Source organism: Mus caroli, chromosome 1 (assembly GCF_900094665.2).
Source record: "Mus caroli chromosome 1, CAROLI_EIJ_v1.1, whole genome shotgun sequence".
Classification (NCBI taxonomy): domain Eukaryota; kingdom Metazoa; phylum Chordata; class Mammalia; order Rodentia; family Muridae; genus Mus; species Mus caroli.
In genome coordinates, this window is record NC_034570.1 from 182477871 (window position 1) to 182500011 (window position 22141).

General features: G+C 46.2%; 1 protein-coding gene across 1 annotated transcript in view; it reads right to left on the reverse strand.

The window, feature by feature from the left end:
- Positions 1-19188, reverse strand: part of Hhat (hedgehog acyltransferase) — a 241969-nt gene extending 222781 nt beyond the window's left edge. The window contains exons 1-2 of the mRNA XM_021171103.2: positions 18937-19188; positions 7824-7953 (exon numbers count right to left, since the gene is read on the reverse strand). Coding sequence (XP_021026762.1) covers positions 7824-7914 — 91 coding nt within the window. The 5' untranslated portion in view covers positions 7915-7953; positions 18937-19188. The remainder of the gene's footprint in view (positions 1-7823; positions 7954-18936) is intronic.
- Positions 19189-22141: the final 2953 nt, after the last annotated feature.

Consider the following 22141-nt stretch of genomic DNA (forward strand, 5'->3'; position numbering starts at 1 on the left):
GGAGCTCGTGTCTCTAGCTGCATTTGTATCAGAAGCTGGCCTATTCGGCCATCATTGGAAAGAGAGGCCCCTTGGTCTTGCAAACTTTATATGCCTCAGTACAGGGGAACGCCAAGGCTAAGAAGTGGGAGTGGGTGGGTAGGTGAGTTGGGGGGGGTTATGGGGGGCTTTTGGGATAGCATTGGAAATGTAAATGAAGAAAATACCTAATAAATAAAAAAAAAGAAAATGACATACCTGAATCATCATATTCTGGCAAATAAATTTATTATAAAAAAAAAAAAAACTTCATAAGCAGACTATGCTACAGCAGAGACATACATGGTAAGACAGGTTTTCCATGACTTTTGAGGCCCAGGGCTTCAACCTCTTCTTTCCTCCTCCAATTCTCTCAGAGAATGAGAATGTGGGTCACAAATAACTCAATAAAAACACATGAGATTTGTAAATAGGATGCAAAATAACAAAGGGCAGGAAGATCTCCCAAGAAGACCAAGCCTCCTGAACTCTGAACTTAGGCCAATTGCTGATAGAGCCATGCTCTGGGCAGAGGGGCATGGGGAGATGGCATCGTTCGTAGAGTGCTCACTGTACCATGAAGTCTCGTGTGCTCATGAAGTCTTGAGTTCAGATCCCCAGGACAAACAGGAAAAGCCTAGTACAGCAGCACACATCTATAAACCCAGTCCCGGAGAGGTGGAAACTGGAGAATCTCCAAGGCTGCAGAGCAGCTAGCTTAGACTAATCAGTGAGAGACCCTGTCTCAAAGCAATTAAGCAGGTAGGGAATGAGGAAGACGTTCCACATCGTTGCCTGTTTTCTCAACCACCACGTTGCTGTGATTGGCGAAAAGTTCGGTAAGGACAATAACCAACACAGAAGGCAATAACAAAGCAAGCCTGAAAGGGGCTGGACTAAGAGATCTGGTATCCCTGGAGGAAGGCAGTGACTCAGTAGTTTTGTGACTGACAAGGACTTGTCAAGTGCCATCTGACACACTGGAAGCCTTGATTGTGAGGACACTGGGAGACAGATTCAATCCTTGGCGACCTGCAGAGCAAGGCACTCAAGTCCTATCACCAGTTCCCTCAGTGGCTCCTCTCACCCTCAGCAAGCTCCCTAGGCAAGGACAGGATCCCTTGCCTCCCCCACCCATATGGTAGAATGAGTTCTCTAGAGTCACCAACCCACTTGCAAACAAATCCTCAATCGCAACAGTTAGTACTTGGCTCTTCACCCAGCCCTTGTCCTGTGAGAGGTTGATGCATTGCATGAACCATGTAAAGGAAAAGGCCCACTTACAACCACTGCTGTGTCATGCTCTCATAGACTGAGATTATTAATGGCCGTGCCTGCAGGGCTAACAGGGGAAAGTGAAAGCGTGGGGCAAATGTGTTCGCTACAGCTGTATCCTACTCTGGAGACAACTGCTACATAATAACAAAGAAACGAGAGGTGGCAAGTCAGACAGAAACTCTGCACCAGGAAAGCTGTTTTTAGATCCCCGGGTGTTAGCGTTTGTTTACAAAGACATTAGCGACAGTTCACTGACGGCTAAAGAAGGGAAAGTAGGTGACCTGAAACCTCAAATCTACAGAAGGCAGAAGTCCATTTATGCAAATGTCAGTAACAGGCGACTTCTGCGGAAAGGCATGCTTGCAGACTATTGGGTCAGCAGGATCCCACATGGCTACTTTCATTAGAAAGTGATTACCACAGAAAACAGAAAAGCTGCCAAACTTTGTTCTTTGAGAAAGAAAATAAATCTGCTAAATGGATAAAGCTGAACATTTTCTTAAGACAGGGACATAAGGTACATGCAGTATTTGACTCTGGAGTGTGGTAGACACATCCGAAAAGCTCAGGAACCTTGAAAAATATTATCATCACACTGCCTTAAAAAGACAAAGGTAAATATGCCAATAGCCCAGAAACACTTGGGAACTTTTCGAGGAATCTGCTTCGAAGGGAACTTGGGCAGCCACAGCTTGCAAGAGAGTGAAAAGAAGCGACAGAGACTTCAGGCACCAGTTACATGGTTTACTAAAAAGGAAGGGGCCCATGGTATACGAAAGAGTCTCGGTGCCATGTTGGAATCTCCAAGGATAAAACCGAGGTCTGACCAGGCACACTCAGAAACTGATTGTCTTTTCAATTCAGAGAAAAGAGGTTGATAAAATACCATGGTCAGGGAGGGTACACAACAGAAGTCACTGTGGTTGCTCCTGAAAACTTTATTCCCTTAAAATAAAATATCATTAGCAGGTCAAAAAGAGAAAATCATCTCTCGTCTGATGAGGTGCTGCAAAGGAACACAACCCAACACTCATTATTGGTAGTGTTTTATTTTATGTCTTCGTGTGTGTGTGTGTGTGTGTGTGTGTGTGTGTGTGTACACGAGAGTGTATATAATTGTATGTAGAGACCAGAGGACAACCTTGGTTGATGTCCCTCAGGGACACTGTCCACCTTATGTTTTGAAACAAGGTCTCTCACTGGACTGGAACTTGTCAAACAGGTTAGACTAGTGGGCCAGCAATCCCGGGGTATCTGCCTGTCTATATCTCCACCCACCTACCCAGCTCCTCCACCCTCCACCTCAGTCCCTCACACCACCCCCACCCCTAACCCCTAACCCCCACCTAAGATTACAAACCTTCAGCTTTTTAAAAATGAATTATTTATTTATGTATTTGTTTATTTTGCCACTGAACTCATGAGGATGGTCTGCAGTTCAAGGTCATCCTGGGCTATATAGAAGAACCCTGTCTCAAAAACACAAAAATCAGACGGAGGTGTGCCTCACTTGGTATACTCACTTGGTACTCATTTGGTATTTGTGTATCATTTGGTTTGCTCAGTCCATATCAAGCCCTGGGCTCAGTCCCCAGAAAAAGAAAGAGAAACTAGGCATGGTAAAACGTATCTGTCATCCAGCACTCGGGAGGTGACAACTGGAAGATGGGAAGCTCCAAGCCGTACATAGCAAGTTTGGGGCCATTCAGGGCTGCACAAGACCCTGGTTCAAACAGACAAAAAAAAAAATATATATATATATATATATATTAGATTGTGTGTGTGTGTAACTACATGAATTAATGTGTACCATGAGCATGCAGGTGCCCTTGGAGGCCAGAAGAGGTCTTTTGGATCCCTGGAACTGGAGTTACAGAAAGTTGCAGGGCACCAGATACGGTTGCTGGGAACCAAAGCAGGGTCTTATGATAGAGCAACAAAATCTTTTAACCCCTGGGGCCTTGCACCAGCCAATGATTTTTTTGAAACCTGCAATACATCAGTATAGTTCCAGTTTACAATTTCTACTCTGGAATCCTGAGAAAAGTCAGTCAGATACAGCACAATGATACAAACACATTGCTTAGGAAACGAGTGAGCTAACACTTCAACCCATGAAGCTGGTACAAAAAGGAACTACCCAAGCCCGAGGAACAACAAAGACAGAAATGATCCGTTCAGACATCGATGAGCTGGGAAGCGTGACAGATCAATGGAGTGCCTCTAACAAAGCCAAAAGCTGAGATTCACAGGCGCTCCAGCACAGCTGATCAAAGAAAGGAAAAGACACTGTCGAGGGGCGTGTGGGAAAATGGAACAAGAGAGGTAGGGAAAGAGAGACAGAAATAAATATACAGTAAGGCGAGGGGCGGGGCCGGGAATAAGGGAGAAGAACAGTAGAAGTAAAACTGTTTAATTCTCAGAGACGGGAAAGATAAAGGAGACACAAACATAAAACCACACAGCGTGATACGCTGCACTGAAGCACTCCACAAAACAGACAGATTCCCAGAACACCACAAACCCTCAAAGTGGACACAAGAACCAGAAAGCCTAAGCATGAACAGCAAGCAGGGAACAGTCAGAAGACAGAGGTGCTTTCACAGTGTCTGCCTGTCACCAACAGTTGTTGCTAGTGACAACTGGTGACTCTCATCTTCAGAACGTCTTACATTACACTGACACAGCCACAAACACAGATGGCCTCTTTTAGGGAAAGGCATTAACTCAAGGCTCATTAAGCAAGCCTTCAGACGCATGGTAGGCCAGGCATGGTGTAGCATAGAGATGAAGCTGGAAGATTACCATGGATTTGAAGCCAGTTTGTGCTATACAGTGAGACTTTGTCCAAAAACAAAGAAAAAACTCAGGATGCGTGATAAGGATTATTTTTTCTACTGTTCTGGGTAAGTGCTCCCACCTCCCCTGAGTCACACAGTGCAAAGCTGAACAGCTGGGCAGTTCTTAACAAAAATAAAACGCTTGCCACAGGACCCAGCAATGACATTGCTTAGTACACAAGTAAGGTAAAAAGCTGTCGTATAAAAGCCTGCACACAACTGTTTCTACAGGCTTTGCATGCAGCGGCCAACACTTGGAAATGGCTACAATGCCTTCAGTGGTGGATGGATGACTCGAATGCAGTGTGTGAGGTCAGCAGGATACTGCCCCTTGCTCAGAATTGTAACCTAACACGCACAAACACCCAGGCTCAATCCCCAGCACTGCATTAACTGGAAGTGGTAGCCCACATCCGATCCCAACACTCAGGAGGTGGAGGCAGAAACATCACAAGTTCAAGGTCAGACTCAGCTACATAAAAAATTCAAAGACAGCCTAATCCTATGTGTGACCTGTCTCCAAGAGAAGGGAAGAAAAGGCGGGAGAGAAAGATGAGCTGATGAGCTATGAAAAACACATCGAAGCCCTAGAGGAAAGAAGCCATACTAAAAAGGTATAGACCACAAAACTCCAGCTATACAACATTCTAGGAAAAGCAAAACATTGTGACAGTAAAAGGACCAGGGGTTTGTGGGTAAGAAGAAAGATAAGCTGGCAGGACAGAGCCTTTTGAGGGGACAAACTGCTGTGTCATACTCTAATTATGGACGTATGTCAGTACACACTTTTCAAATCAACAAAGTATGTACTACCTCGGTTGGAGCTCTGATGTGAGCTGAGGACATTGGCCAACAACGCTGTTGTTAAACTGGACAAACCCACCCCCGAGGTGCTGGACATGAACAGAAAGCCGCACGTCCTGAACACGGATGTTAGGAAGCTTCTACACACCACTCAGCTTTACCCTTAACCTAAAACTACGACAAAGCCAAAACCTTCCCAGAGGGGAAAAGTTTCACGCAAGAATGAGTTGTAAAAAACGGCAGTTATTATTTTTAAATCACAAAACTCCGAGAGAGCTTATCATATAGTGGAAGATGAGGGAGACAGACAGCCATCTATGGAAAAGACTGGCTTGATGATAAAATGCAGCCATGTAGGGAAGACACTAGCTGGCTGACAAAAATCTATCTTTGCTTTCTTCTGCTCCAATAGCATGCCTTGGTGTGCTAGGCAAATGGATCCCCACCAAGACAACCTCCCCAAGTTCCTCCCTCAGCCTCTGTGGCTCCAGGGCGAACTGATTGTGAACAAATATGATGAAAGTGACTTTAGTTGTGCGTTAGAAAGGAGATGGTAACTCCCTTTCTCTTCCATCTTTCCTGCTGGGCAAAAACCTCACAGGAGGCAGGACCACTTCTGAGGACCTCTGAGGCTCTGGCTGAAGAACATCTCATGCTGTCTAGACTCCAGGGACCTGGTTATCATGGGTACGGTAATTCTGCTGTGAGGCCTGTCTTCTGAGTGATACTCTCACTACATTGAGATAAAGAGTCCATGAGACAAGAGGAAAGGACCCAGAGTGAAGCCAGGCTCAGAGCCCCTTCTACACTGACTCTGAAAACTCAAGGTTCCAGAAAAGAGGGAAGTTACCTGGCCAGTTTCTACCAAAGTTCTCAGCTCCTCTGAATGGTCAACATGGAGACTGGCAGCAAGATTAACCCTGGTGAGCTGCAGGGACAGCATACGCTGCCCAGAACCTATTTGCTATTGTATTTTATTATGATCCTAGGATGCAAGCCAGGGTCTGACAGATACTAAACATACCACTAAGCTACAACCCTACCGCCTGCCTTTGCCGCTGTAAGAGACCATATCAACTTTCCTCACATTCCCCTCTGCTGTAAAGGAAAAGTCTAGAGGCTGGAGAGATGGCTTTGTGGTCAAGAGCATTGGCTGCTCATCCAGAAGACCTGGGTTCAATTCTCAGCACCTGCATGGCAGCTCACAGCCATCTATAACTCCAGTTCCAAGGGATCCAACACACTCTTCTGGCCTCTGTGGGTACCAAGCATGTCATGCAGGCAAAACACTCATGCACATAAAATAAAAATTTAAAAGTATATATATTTTTAAAAGACAGAGCCCAAATCTCTCAATGGACTTTTAACAGCTGTCACACCCCAACACCTGTTCTTCAGTCCAAGGTCAGGTCTCCCATCATGCTTTGCATCCCAGTTCTGCTGAGTGATCTGTGGCTCTGATCATGCTATGTTCTCTCACATCCCAGGGGCAGAGAACAAGTTTGTCTACAGCCTGCAACCCTATCTCTGGCACACGGTCTCAGCGTTCTTTGCTACTTGGATAGCTCTAATCCCTAATTATTATTATTATTATTGTGTATTGCATGCACATGTGCATCATGGTGTGCATACAGAAATCAGGAGTTGGCTCTCTCCATCTACCTTTCTGTGAGTTCTAGGAACCAAACCCAGGTGATCAGCCATACCAGGCAAGCGCTCTACCTACTGAGTCATCTCCCCAGCCCAGCTCCTGTTCTTCCCTCAGTCCAGCTCAGCAGCTCTGTCCGTATGGTGGCTCTACCTGTAACCCCATTACTCAGGAAGCCAGGGCAGGAAAGAAGACTGCTGTGAGTTCAAAGCCAACCTGGGCTACCAAGTAATTTCACACCCAGTGTGGGAAACTTAGGAAGACCCTGTCTCAAAATAAAAAGCCAAAGAGGAGGGTTTGGGGAAGTAGCTCAGGGTTAGACTACTTTCTAGCATGTGCTACAAGACCCCAGGTTCAGTTTCCAGACCAGGAAAATATTAAATATTAAACTATGCGAGTGGGGCCTGGTGGTACTCTCTGTAATCCCAGCTACTCAGAAGGCTGAAGCAGGAAAGCCTGGACTGAGGTTAGCTTGGACAGCACAGCAAGATGAAAAACACAGAGAAAGAAACAGAAGGGGGGTGAGTGACTCACACCTCATGTGTCTGACATAAGCCTGCAAAGAAAGATGTTTAAAGGAAACTTTGAATCTACATTGACTCCTCAGTGCAAATTCTTTACATGGCCTTCAAGAGAAGTAATTCAAATGTTCCTACTGTTGTCATGGGCTGGGGACACTGCTCAGAGGTTCCCTGCCCAGCATCAAGAAGAAAAGCAGCAGGGCTGGCAAGATGGCTCAGCAGGTAAGAGCACTGACTGCTCTTACCTGCTGACAGTGTACTTATGCATAATAATAAATAAATCTTGAAGAAGAAAGAAGAAGAAGAAGAAGAAGAAGAAGAAGAAGAAGAAGAAGAAGAAGAAGAAGAAGAAGAAGAAGAAGAAGAAGAAGAAGAAGAAGAAGAAGAAGAAGAAGAACAAGAAGAAGAAGAAGAAAGAAAGAAAAGGAGGAGAGGGGGAGGGGGAGGGGGAGGAGGAGGAGGGGGAGGAGGAGGAGAAGGAAGAGGAGGAGGAGGAGGAGGATCAGCAGCAGCAGCTGTTGGAAAACAAGCCACCATGTGAAAGAGCAGGAGAGACAATCCCGGGCTCCCACCGTGGATTCACACTGCATGCGTGTGGGTGGCACAGCCCAGCACGAATCACACTGCCACAGGACTGTCCTCTCAAATTGTCCATCTCAGACATTCCCACCTACTTCCTCATTGACGGGTCATCAGAAAATCGTGGAACCTTACCTCTGGAGACTTTGTAAACTTCATAGAAAGAGCGGAAGTGGAAGCCCAAGGAAACAAGCAGGCAGAGAGTCAGTTCCCACCTGGGCAGCATAGCTGGAGTCTCTGCTTCCCAGTGTAGTGTGGTGAGTTTCTAGGAGAGAGACAGACAAAATGTCACTAAAGTAACACTGCACATTGGCCGCTTGATGTCAACTGAGCTAGCTCCCAAGGACCCTTCACATTTCAGGGTGACACTGACATAATCCCAACCCAAAACCCTGTTCCTGGGTGCATACACACTCATACATACATACACGCACACAAGCACGCACACTCCCCACTTGCCAATCTTTCCTACATCCTAGAACTCCGTTTTCTTGTGGGCACACTTATCCCCCCTATAAAAAAATAAGGAACATGATTTCCAAGGCCACAGCACTAAGCACTTTGCCTGGGATGTAGCAATGAAGGGTAGCCATGTTTTCCATGAATACCAATGTCTTTGAAAGGCAGAGTAGCTGCAAAACACAGATAACCCCTTTCCTCCTCTCCTCCTCCCTCTCCTCCTCTTCCCTTTCTTGCTTCTCCTACACACACTCAGCCTCCTTTCTCACAAAGGAACTGGATTTTAATCTGGACACATAAACACTGAATTCCACACATGATGCCATGCATATCTGCCTCATGAGTATGGGAGGGTGAGCCTGTGGGGAAGGGTGAGCCCATCGGGGGGGGGTCTCCTGGTTTCTACCCTTTCATGCTGACCAGAATTGGTGAAACCTACATGGACAATAATGTAGAAGGGTGCCAGTCCCTGACTCTACAGATGACCTCAGCCCAAGCTGTCCTGACCACACCTAGCTAAACTGCCACAAGAAAAGTCTGAGAGGCACTGAAAGAAATGTCCAGCATCCATAGTCATCAGGGAAATGCAAATCAAGACAACTCTGAGATTCCACCTCACATCTCTCAGAATGGCTAAGATCAAAAACTCAAGTGACCGCTCATGCTGGTGAGGATGTGGAGCAAAGGAGAACACCCCTCCATTGCTGGTGGGAGTGCAAACTTGTGCAACCACTTTGGAAGTCAATTTGGCAGTTTCTCAGAAAATTGGGAATAGTTCTACCTCAGAAACTGGAAACAATCTAGATGGTCCTTGACTGAAGAATAGAAAAAGAAAACGTGGTTGATTTACATAACGGAATACTACTCAGCTATCAAAAACAAAGACATCACGAAATCTGCAGGCAAATGGATGGAACTAGAAAAGCTCGTCCTGAGTGAGGTACCCCTGACCAGAAAGACAAACATGGGATGTACTCACTTATAAATGGATACTAGGCATAAAGTATAGGATAGCCATGCTACACCCCACAGACCCAAAGAAGCTAGGTGACAAGGAGGGTCCAAAGAGGGATGTGCCTGAATCTCACTGAGAAGGGAACAGACATCAAGGTGGATGGTGGGAGAGAAGTAGGTGGGGGAGAGGGTGGGGATGGAAACAGGAGGGATCAAGTCGGGGGACGACAGAGGGAGAGAGTACTAGGAGACACAATTGGAATCAAGTGGGAAGCATTTCTGGATCCTAGAAATCTAGGACAATGGAAACTCCCAGAAACTTATGAGGATGCCCTAGTTAAGACTCCTAGCAATAGTGGATATGGAACCTGAAACAGCCACCTGGAAGCAAGACTTCCATTGGAGGGACTGGGACATCAACCCAGACCTACACAAAACCTTCAATCCACAATTTTTCCTGCCTACAAAATGCACAGGAATTAAGATGGAGCATAAATAGAGGGAACAGCCAACCAATGATTGGCCCAGCTTGAGACCCATGCCATGAGACAGGCCACCCCTGACACTATTAATGATAGTCTGCTATACGTGCAGACAGGAGCCTAGCATAACTCTCACCAGAGAGACCTTACCACCAACTGACGGAAATAGATGCAAACACCCACAGCCAGATGTAAGGTGGAGCTTAAGGAATCCTTCAGAAGACCAGGATGAAGGGTTGAAGGAGCCAGAGGGATCAAGGACACCACTTAAAAACCTACAGAATCAACTAACCTGGGCCGATGGAGCTGACAGAGACTGAACCACCAACCAGAGAGCAAGCATGGATGGACCTAGACCCTCTGCACATATGTAGCACTTGTGTAGCTTGGTCTTCATGTGAGACTCCCAACAGTGGGAGCAGGGGCTGTCTAGGACTCTGTTGCCTGCCTTTGGGACCCTTTCCCCTAATGATTGAGACCTTGTCCAGGACAGGGATCTGTTTTCTCCCGTGAGTGACAGCTTCTGCTCTCTGGAGGATCCTGACTTCGTATACTTCTCCCTGTTTCACCCCTGCCATCTAGCTCCTAGAACAGATTTCTGGAATTCTGTATAAACAGAGAGGCCATCTTTTCAAGAGTAGAAGGGAAGTTTTCTTGGTATTTTAGCCTATCTCCTGTCACAGAAGACAGAGGCTGCACTAGACGTCTGTCTCGTCTCACGAAGAATTGTAATTGTAAAGTGTTCCTTAAAAGTGCTTCTGTAATCTGAACATAAATAACCTGGTGTGTTTCGGGAAATTTCTAGAAGCCCTGCTTGTTCGAAGATCCCTCTATCTTGAGCAATGCCTCTGCGTGAAGGATTTACCTGTGAAGGACTCGTTTTTATAACATTTCTTTTTGCTGCAGTCTCAGCTGTATTATTATACATGAGGTGATCATATGCACGCATGCATAGCATTAATAATTATCAGGAAAGCAGTAGCATTGTCTCCCCCAGCACACCTAAAAATCTGGATCTGGTCCCTACAGCTTCCACCCAAGGGCACAGGGGAACTCAGAACTCAGCCATGGGCTGATTGAACCACACATGCGAAGGTAGCCAGCTCCCAGATGCCCATGGGGCTGGTGGATGGGTTAGATGAAAACTACTTAGCCCAGGGCTAGCCCTAAGCACTCTAGAGACATTGGCAGGTACTAGTTGGTGATTTAATGCATCATTAGCCTACCTGGCTGAGGCCCTGAGTGGAAGAAATCCAACTAAAAGCAGCTAACCTGACCACAGCCACCCCCACCTGCTCCTCTTCTCCTCCAGCAGTCGGCAGCCCTCAAGTCTTCTTTGGGGTCACTCTTCTTCCTTTTCCCATGCTCAGCCCCCCCCCCCCCCCCCTTGAACAGCATGCAAATGGTCCTGGAGCTATCACTTTCCTGTACAGTAGACCATGCCCTCAAATGGTGAGCCAAGAGAAACGCTCTTCCTTAACTTGCTTGTCAGAGTATTCTATCACATCAATAGGAAAAGAAACCAACGCCCACTCAGTGCTTGCCTGCAATTGCAGATGGTACAGAACCGTCTGTACCCAGGCACCCCTGGTTTTAGAGGGCATTGCATCCCACTAAACCCAAGCTAAAAATACCCTCTCAACACCACTCAAAGAATTCTAAGTCAAACTATTTTCAGTCAGGATCATTTGTTCTATCATATCCTGTCTAGATAGCCACAGATGGAAGAAGGTCTTTCTCATAGTAGCTATGTGTCTACATGCCCAATGGCTGGGACTTCTGCTGAGCACATGTATGTACAGTGGCTGGGACTTTTGTTGAGCACATGTATACACAGTATCTGGGATTTCTGCTATGCACATACATGCACAGTGGCTGGGACTTCTGCAGTGTAAAACATAAGAGCACAGACTTAATTTTCCCCCTCTTCATAATTTCATGAATAGAAAATGTTTTTAACCGTAGATCTCAGCAGCTCCCATCTGAGTCTTTTTCTTTCCTTATTAGGAACTTTCAGCTTGAAAACTAAAGCAAACACTGTGAGGCTGATCTGCTGCATGTCTGATTTTCCAGTCTTGTGCTTTGAGGCCATTGTTAATGTTACTTAACACAAGCACACTGGAGCTTCGATGGTTAATCTAGGGACAAGCTTACTATAGGACGGACATGGCAGGGTGTGTGTGCGGGGGGTGGCAGATGTGTGGATACAATGGAGAAGCTATGCCCTCTCTGCAGTGGGGCTGGTGGGCCTTTACACACCAGGCAGAATGGTACACAATTTAACAATTTGTGTCAAATTTCATGAAAGAACAATTTAAATTTTTTTAATTAAAGTACATTTAATATTCCTAGATCACAGTTGCACACAGGTAAGAGAGGCCTACATGATAAGAGAGAGCCACTGAATATTTAATTATATGAAGGATGTCGGAGAATTAAGTTCTACCAGCAAACTACTCCAGGCCTCAGTCGTGGCTGGGCATTAAACATAAACAAACGGGCAAGTCAAAGCTCAGGACCAGGGTCCCAACTTGTAATGTTGACAGATGGGAGAAACAGACAGGAAATTGATTTTGTATTACATATTGGAAAGAAGAGACCCAGGGTTGATACTGTTTTTAAAGTATCTTGGGTTCATAATATCAAAGAGACCCACCGGACAAGAATCTCAAGCACAAACTGTGGAGAACCGCCATGTCTTCTCATTCTTCTCTGGTGTGTGTGTGTGTGTGTGTGTGTGTGTGTTTATTTTCATCTTATGAGTAGCTTTGTGCACACCCTCATGCAGAGGTCAGAGGGTATCACTGGGTGTCTTCCTCCATTACTCTCCTTAGATTTTTGGAACAGCATCTCTCACTAACCTAAAGCTTCGCAATGTGACTAACTGGCAGTAAGCCTCAGGGGTCTCCACCTCCCCAGTCCTGGGATTACGGGCACATCCCACTATGCCTGGCTGGACTCAGGCCTCAAGCTTGTGTGGCAAGCATTTCACAAAGTGAGCTATCTCCCTTCATTTCTAAAGTGAAGAGGTTCCTTTATGTGGCTTCCCTACTGTTTCTCAGTAGCTCTAACCTGAAAAGAACACTTTGCATATTCACTGTCCTGAAAGAGTACTTGTTCTAGTCACACTTATAGCTTTGAGGGTGTCACCATCTACTGCAGGGGAAAACAGGGCTCAGCAAGGTCAGGAAACTTGACTAGAGCCACACAGCTTAGCAGCAGAGCTTGGACTCAGACACATCAACCTGTCTCTCTGACCTTCCCTCAGTAATTTTTTTTTCCTTATAATGAAATAGGTCTGTCAGAATGATAAAAGATGGTATAAACCATCTAAATGTAAATAAACTTAAATGTAGGCATAATTTTAAATACTTCCTAAGGAAAGTTGAAAGCCAAGTAGATGTAATTAAAATACACATGAATGTCTACCTCAGCTACATTCCTTCAGAGACAAGTGAAGAAGGCTGAATAAACCATGCTAACTCGTATGTCAGAGAGTTGGTGGGCCGTAGACAGCAAGGCTGAGTAGAATAGAAATATCCTTAGTTCTAAGTTCAGGAAAGGTGAGCGCACTCCAGAAACCACAGCAATGAGAATACACGCCTGCATACTGCAGGGACAACCACAGCTTCAAGGGGAGTCAGCGAGTGGACCAACTCCGGGCCTCAACTTCTTCTGAGGATCCAACTGGATGGAACCATTTGCAGTTCTGTTTGCAGAATACCAATAACATGATTCCCTCCCCCTAGGAAACTAAGTCCAGGCTCATGGTGACCCTTCCAACAGGTCTTCTGGCCACATCCTATAAAGGGAAGCCCCTTCTCTAAACCTAATGCCACCAGGACATGCAAGAGGGGATGGACCAACTGGAGGTGACTCCAGGACTCAGCAGAAATTCTTTTAACACAAACTGGAGACTTCTGAACCTGCAACAGGACATGCCAGTTTGAAGAGAAGGCTGGATCTTTCTCAGGACATACTTGAGGGCAGTATGGCTTCAGCTGACATCACTACCCTGGGGTCACCTGCATGACTAGAGTCCCTGCATAGCTCAGCTGATGGTGGAGGGCGATTCTGGCTTTCTGTGTTAGCAGACTCCTGCCTCATGTGGGCAGTGTTCCCCCAGCAGGGTGACTGGGAGTGGAGGTGGGGGTGGGGTTTTGGGAGCTGGAGCTGCAGGCAGGTAAAGGCACCTGAGAGAAAAGCAGGGGACCCAACCCTGGTCCTCTGCAAGAGCTGTGTTTGCTCTTAACCACTGAGCCACCTCTCCAGCCCCTGAAGCAAAATCTTTTTAATCCAATTGTTATAATGTATTTTTTTTTTTAAATCAAGCGGGAAGAAAATTAATCCAAAAGCCAATTTTTATGCTCGGTCCTCAGTTTAGCATTCTCTGGCTTGCGCGGCATACCACCAGCAATCCTCTCACCAAACATGACCCTAAGTCTTTTTATATGAGTGTTAAAGACCAGCAAAAAGAAATCAACTTTTTCAAGTCCCTAGTTCAACAGAAAATAATGATCTGATATTGCATTTCCCCCCTTGACAATTCTCAACCTATCTTACAGCTTTTTAATCAACAATAATGCACCCTCTGTATTTCAGACTCCTGGATTAGGGAAATCTGAATGAGTCAAGTGTCTCTTACAGTGGAACACTTTACATAATTTTTTATTGAAGTATGCTTTTTAAAATGCAGGCTTTTAAGACATGGACTGGCTGTTGTGGTAGGGATGTACTCTGCCCTAAGTTACAATGCTTCCCAGGGTGTTGCCTTGTCCTGAGACTCCATTTTATAAGCAGCTTTAACTCCATTAGAGAAGGATGATGCTGGCCCTGTGTTGTGCCCATAAGTGCTACCATTTGGCCAGCGCTTGGCACCGACAGATAACTTATTCCTAAAGGCAGAGAGGGTGCCACCCTGCACCTTTATCAAAGTACACTGGGGTCACATTAGCATATTAAAATCATATCAGGAAAATCAGACCAAGAACTTCCCAAGTACACCAGACAGAGACAGGGGTGCATTCCCTCAACTGGGCTCAGGTAGAAGAGGCTCTCTAATACTGCCGTGCCAATGGCTCCATCAGCCTGTTACCTGCCCAGCCGTAGTCACCACCCACCACAGAGGCTTGGCTCTGTCCTCACCAGCTCACTCACGTAGTCACTGAAATTGCTGACTGTCCACCTGTCCTCCTCCCATCTGTCTGGAGCTGGCTCTGCTCTTCACCTCCAAGGCCTCCACCCTCCCTTCTGCAGCCCAGCTCTGCAGCTGCACCTCCAGGAAATGAGTTCAGGTGCTCCTTGCAGTCCCTTTAGTCTTCTGCTCACCCGCAGTAAGGTCTCTCTGAAGGGCCGTGGACTTAAGCTGCGGCAGCTGCCTTAACCGTGTGTAAATATTTTGTAGCCTACATACAAACATACATAGACAGTAGACCACTGTATGAAGACAGAGTCTGGCTGCTGGCTCTTGCTGTGAAACTCTCCCCACCTTCAAAGCACTAAGAAGAGGTTCTCCTCTGCCACGTGGACTCTGAATCTCTTCCTACCAGCCTGTCTCTTTGGCTGGGGCCTGAACCCTCCTTGCTGCTTCTCTGTCTGCTCATGACATTGATATCTCTCCTAATAAACTCCTTAGTTCCTAGTAATCTGTGTTTTCTTGAACTACCTACCCCATCCAGAACCTAACAGACAGACTGACTGATGGACTGACTAATTTACTATGTGATGTGTAATGTGTGATCTGAGGGTTACATCAGTAATTAAGAGCGGAATGAAAGAATCTATGCTTGACTAAACCAGCTAACAAGGGAAACCCGTAACTACGTGGTGAATTGCAGCAAGTAAAAATGGCAGTGGTTGTGAATTTACTATTACTTAATAAATTCTGTCACTATGGAAAGGTGCAAATGTGTCCATCAATATTTCTAACAACACACTAATGACACTCAGCAAAGTAATTACCGCTGTGATGAAACCAACACGTCCCAGAACCCCCTTCTCTCCTATCCTTGTTACTAACTGCACCATAACTGACCCCAGTCCAATCTCTGCCTCCACAGCTCACCTATGTCCAGTTTTGAGCTTCACTTAACAGCACGGTCAGTGTGGGGCAGTGGACCGTGTCACCAGACAGAAGAACTGGTAAGGCTGTAGCAAACCCCCATAAAACTCATAATTGAGAAAGGTAGGAGTTCAAACTAGCTCCTGACCAGATACCTGTCCTGGAGAGTGTAACCACAACACCTCACTAATAGGACCATGACAACAGGCCACATAGTACAGAGCCTAGAGTTCTCCATACTAACAAGGTTCTAGGGCCCCCGAGTACCTAGCCAATAGACAATCTCCTGGGTTTTGACCTTTTTCTTTTTAATGGTGATGTAACCCTGCCCTGGCTGGAACTTGCTATACAGATAAGATCAGACTGGCCTGGAACACACGGAGATGCTCCTGACTCTGCCTCCAGGATGCCAGGCTTAAAGGCATGAGCCACCACAAGCAGTCCAAGATTGAATTCTAACTGACTCTGTGGCTCTAAAAAGCAATGATATATCTTCCATTATTGTAAATCTTCTTTAATTTCCCTCCCCTAAAAGCTCATTTTTTGTTTGTTTTGTTTTGCTTGTTTGTTTTTAAACCATATCTCCTGTTACCCAGGCAGCCTCCTATGCTGTAACATAGCATGATTTTGAATTTCGGCAGTGCTAGAATAAGAAACGCAAGTCACCATGCCCTGTTTATGCAGTGCTAAGGATGGAACCCAGGGCTCAGTGTGTGTTCAGCAAGCCCACTACCAACGAGTCACAGCCACAGCCCCTGTCAAAAGTCTGTACTGTGCATAGACACATGACTTACCTAATATTTTTTCTCCTTTACTCAACAGTTGGCTTTTAATAGTTTATTCCTTCCTGATATGAACAAAGTTTACTTGCCTGGAGTAAACCAGAGCTGAAGGCTTAATTGCTTTGTATCCTTTGTATCTTTCTTTATCGACTTTAGGTCCTACACAGTTTCCCGTCAAGTTTCACAGCAATGCTATAGCCTCCTCATAAACAACCAAGTAGTGGCCCTTTTCCTTTCTTACTTATTTTTTTAAATGTTTGGCAGATTTCACTGTGAAGCCAGCTGGTCTGGAAAAGGACTTTAAGCTACACTCAGTTTCTCAGGACTACTCAACTCTTCTAGTCCTCATGCCTTGACTGTTCATTTGAAAACCTAGGAAATTTCTTCTCAATTTTCAAGTACACCAATATAAGGTGGCTGGCTCCCTAGAGCATCCTCAGGACATTTCAGGGCGTTGGCTAAACTAAACTCCTTTTCTTTCCCTGACACTAGCATTAAGGTTGGATAAGAAATGTTCCCCACAGACTCGTTGTTTCAACATCTGGTGCCAGACTGGTGGCCCTGTTTGGGAAGGTTGTGGAACCCTTAGGAGGTGGAGCCTGGTGGGTCACTAGGAGCGGACATTGATTGAGGTTTATAGTCAGGCCACACTTCCTGTTCATTCTGCCTCCTGACTATAAATATAATGTGACCAGCAGCCTCCTGTCTCCTTCCCACTAAGAGAATAAACCCTTAACCTGCATAAGGAATAAACTCTTCTCCCTGAAACTGCTTACCCTGGGGCATTTTGATAAAAAAAAAAAAAGATAACTTAAACTACTACCTTCTCTCTCTCTTCTCTCTTCTCTCTCTCTTTCTCTCTCTCTCTCCCTCCCTCCCTCCCCCCTCTCTCTCCCCCTGCCCTCTTTCTCCTCTTTCTTATGAGAGTTATGATCAAATATCCTGCAATAGAACATTATACAAATCTGAGCTTTCATGGCATTTTGATAACTTTGTTTCAGTATTATTTATAATTCCTGTATTTTTAATGACTTTTACTTATTTTTAAATTTGGTTTTGTTTCTTGGGACAGGGTCTCATGTAGCAATGGCTGCCTTGACCTCTTGGCCCCCTGCTTCCAAGCAGCCCCATCCTGAGTTCTTTCCACGCCTTTTTTAAAAGCCTCCAAAAAGGCCTGTAGCAAGTTCTGCAAGAACCAAGAATTTTATTTCTCTGAGGCCCCAAAGTATGGCACCCCTGCCCTTGGGCCACACTGACCAGTGCCTGGGATCACCAGGAGATCTTGCCAACTGCCAACCAGGGCCTTGACCTCACCTTCAGCTGGTGACTCTCCAAGAGAAAGCCAAGTAAAAACCAGGTAAAGCCTTTGCCCCCAAAGAAAGCTCCAAACACCAGCCCCTAGCATAGACAATTCAGTGGTGCTGGTGGCCTTGAAGGGTCTTAGAGAGCACAGCTTGTCTTTCTGGGGTGCTGTCAAACCAACACATCCATCAGAACTGTCCTTAGCCAGCACATAATCCATCCTACGGGGAGAGAAATCACAGGGAAGTCAGAACATGAAGAATAGAAGCCAGAAAGAATGGAATTCTAGGCCCTGAGTGAAAGTTCACAGCCCTTCAAAGCTTTCCCTGAGCCGTGTCCGTAGCACTGGAGCAGATGCTTAGCTCTACATAATAGAACACCACACTGAAAGGAGCAGACACACTGCATAACAGTAGAAGGCCCTGATCTAAAAGTGGCCAATAGCTGTTGAATCTGGGAGAGGAGATCCTGCATAAAAACTGGTGTCTCCCAGTCTTGCCACTGAACAGATGAGGGAAACTAAGTCCAAAGAGTTTCTAGAAAGCGAAAGGGATCTTTAAACTGAGAACTGGGGCTCAGTGGTTAAACATTTGCTGCGCGGGTTTGATGGTCCAAATTCAGATTCACACACAGATCGCACATAAAATGCTCTCAGGGGCTGCAATCCTTCTCCGGGGGACCAGCCTGTCTGTGTTTGACTGAAAGACTCGGTCTCACTGAAATGGGAAGTTGGGTCTCCTGAGCTTTTCCTGCGCTCACGGATGCACATGCAACACACACACACACACACACACACACACACACACACATCACGAAGAAAACAGAAATCTCTGAGCTGGGCCGGGTGGGGGTGTGGGGAGGGCCTGTAGGCGCCCTTTATGCAGGGAGCAGCAGGGTTCTCGGTTCCCAGGACTCCGTGCCTTTGTGTCGCCGCCCTCCAGCACGCGGACACGGGAAGCGGAAACGCTCTTGCGTTTCTCCCCCACGTCAGCGGCGAGCCTCCCACGACCTGCTGCGGCACCCCAGCCAGCCCCCTGTCTCCGCGCAGGTTAAGTCTTGGCGGCCTTTGCAACCACAGGCCCCTGCGCGGCCGCCAGCCTCCGCGCGCCCTCTGACCCTGCGGGGCCTCACCACCTAGGTCCCCTCCTGCTCTCCACGCGCGCCCCCGATGCACGGCTTTCCCCTGTCTCACACGCGGGCGAAATCACCTGGATCGCAGTGTGCAGAGCTGGGCGAGAGGGAGAGAAGGCGTCCCTGCACCCCGCCGCGCTGAGCCGCGGCCCGGGAAGGACTCGCGAGCGCAGCGCGGGTCAGAGGCGGCGGCGGGGGGTGAGCGCCTGGCCTGAGATGTTGTGCCCGGGTTCCCGAACGCAGGATTGGCCAGGGCGCTGTACATTTACTGGAGCGGAATCATTACACAGGGTCCCACCAGAACCTCAGGCTCCAGGATTCTTCCGGTCCCCAAAGGAATGAGTCTGGGGTGGGGGTGTGTACGTCCTGCCCTGCTCAGGAAGATGACTTAGACCAGTGAAGGGCTTTTAGTAGACTAAAAGAGCTGGAGAAATCTCTGCAAAACCGACTTTAAAACCATCTTCACTTCCACCTTCCCCAGCACCAACTAAAACAGCCGGACCAGGAGTGCCAGGTTGCCCAAAATAAAAACACAGGATGCCAAGTTAATACTTTCTTGGTATCATATGGCCTTTGTTGTTTGGAAGACGTAATATACTTTCTAACAGTTCCTGGGGGCTGGAGAGATGTGGCTCAGTGGGTAAGCAAGTGTGAGGATCTGAGTTTAATCCCCACACTCAAGTAAAGAGCCTGGCATGGCTGGTGTGCCTGTAACCCCATCATTGGAGGTAGGGACTCTATGGAACCCCTAGGTCCTGGCCAGCTGCCTTAGTCTAAACAGGAAGCCTCCAATTAGAGGCTAATGCAGACCCCGCACCACAAAAATGAGGTGAGGCAAGAGGAAGGTGTGGAAGCCTTGCTCCGACCCCTTCGGGAGAGCACCCAACATGCATACAACATATATGTCTTGTTTATTTGTAATAACAGTGTGCCTTGGTACCTGACAAGTCTGGTCACTGTAATAAATCCCAGGGTTTGGCCCAAAAGGTGCCAAAGTGTTAGCTCTGCTCTAGGACAGTCAGACCCAGGCAGGGGAATGGGTGGCCCTCTCCTGTGTCAGGTTCTAAATGGCCTGTTACTGTGGGTTCAATGCCATTTAAGTCTAACTCTTTTTCTACATGTGCACAGTGCTCATTTGAAGACACAAAAGAAAGTCAGGTTTGGCTAATGTAAGTCAGAAACATCTGTGTAAGAGAAAATACTCCAGGCTTGTGACCCAGCTATACAGCCAAGACAGGAGGATCCGAAGTTCAAAACCAGGACTACAAAGTGATTTTGTCAAACTGTCTCAAAATTTAAAAGTAAGCATTGGCAGAGGGGACACAGCTCAGTGGTGGAGCCTTGCCTCACATGCAGAACACCCACAATAACAAAGCACAAAGCAAGACTAAGCAACGAGCTGAAGGACGTGCTGGCAGGGAATATTCCAAGTGGTACTTCTTACTACACGTAGATTTAAAACAGTTGATGGAAACATCAGAATCCAGTTGCACATAGGCAAGAGACTTGAGTGTGGGAATGCATTTTGACAAAATTATCTTATATTCTAAGAGACTGGAAGCTTTGCTGGGCTTCTGGGGTGAAGTTAATAATATACATTGAGGTCACTCAACACTACTTTCTAATCAGCCTGTTACAATGTAACAATGGGCTTTACTTGTCTTAGGTTTCCCATATAACCAACTTTCACAATCTAAACCAATGCATAGCTGTGAGCTTCAATATGTGCTTCTCCATGCCATGACCCAGTGTCATGTATGTGTGCCCTAATAATCATCTGCTGAAAACACACAAAAGAGATTTAAAGCAGTCTTCTTAAGTGAACATTCACTGTAAATCTTGTTATCAGGGCCAGTTGGTGTTGGTGACTTATCTCTTGTAAAATCTTACTTCCTTGTGGGATACCCTTCTCTGCTGCTCAGTAAATACAGAGCAAAGCCCATTGTGAGGGACAAACACACAGGGCCACACTCACATGACAGCCTTCAGGCAGAGCACGGATTCAGACTCAAGTACAGTGAAGACACAGGAACATGAGGTGAAGAATTCAAATCTAGGCTTGCTCTCGGTTAAATGAAATCCAAAAGAAGTGGTTTGTTCCTTAATGCCACATGATCAGTGACTCTTGAGTTTTTTATGAACGTGTTCAAACAGTCTGCCCATGTGGAGGATCTTTAGTGCATGTCTTTGCATCAACAGTCAGAGAGAGAGAGACAGAGAGACAGGGAGAGACAGAGAGACAGGGTCAAATCAGGAGACGAGAAGTTTCGGCAAGGCCCAAAGAAATGCACCAGAGAGCCACCTGGTAACCAGGCTTATAACCCAGTCATACGACCAAGACCGGAGGATACCAAGTTCCAAACTGGAGCTGCAAAGTAAGTTCAAGCCCAGCTGGTCAATTTAGTCAATCTGTCTCAGAATTTAAAAGTAATCTGACCATTTATGGGAGATTATAAATTCCCAGTTGTGCTCTGTGTGTTTCCAGATGTAATTTCCTCCTGTTCTTAGCACTGGAAACACCCTGCGTGCTGTTTCTGCGTGTTTCTAAGCATTTGATTACTTCCATTGAATTTCACTTTATTTTGATCTTGGGGTCCGTTTGATCTTTCATTAGTTCTCACCATGTAAAAGCTGGGCGGTGGTAGCACACGCCTTTAATCTCAGCACTTGGGAGGCTAAAGCAGGCAGATCTCTGAGTTTGAGGCCAGCCTGGTCTACAGAGCAAGTTCCAGGACAGCTGCTACACAGAGAAACCCTGTCTCTAAAAAAAAAAAAGAGACAACAGAGCTGGGGAGATGGCTCAGAGGTTAAGAGCACTGACTGTTCTTCCAGAGGACGTGAGTTCAATTCCCAGCAACCACATGGCAGCTCACTACTATCTGTAACTCCATGATCTGACACCGTCACACAAGCATACATGCAGGCAAAACACCAATGCAGAAAGGAAGAAAGGAAGACTTTTAAAATTGGCAAAAAAAAAAAAATTAAGGTGAAAATTATTAATAAAAAGGACAGAGAATACAGCTGTAGACCCCTTTCCTAATGTGTGTGAAAGTTCAATAAGAAAGTGCTTACTAGTATGGGCAGGGTGCCAGGTTTAAGTCCTAGTATCAGAAATTGCAACAAATAAGTAAAAAATGTTAAATTGCAACAAGCAAATAAGATGTTATGGTTGGTACAAATGTGGTCCAACAATACCCACAAGGAACTGCCAGATGTATCAGCTCTTCAGGAGGTCATTGAGTACCTGAGAGAAACTAAAGGATTTCCCTCAGAATTTCA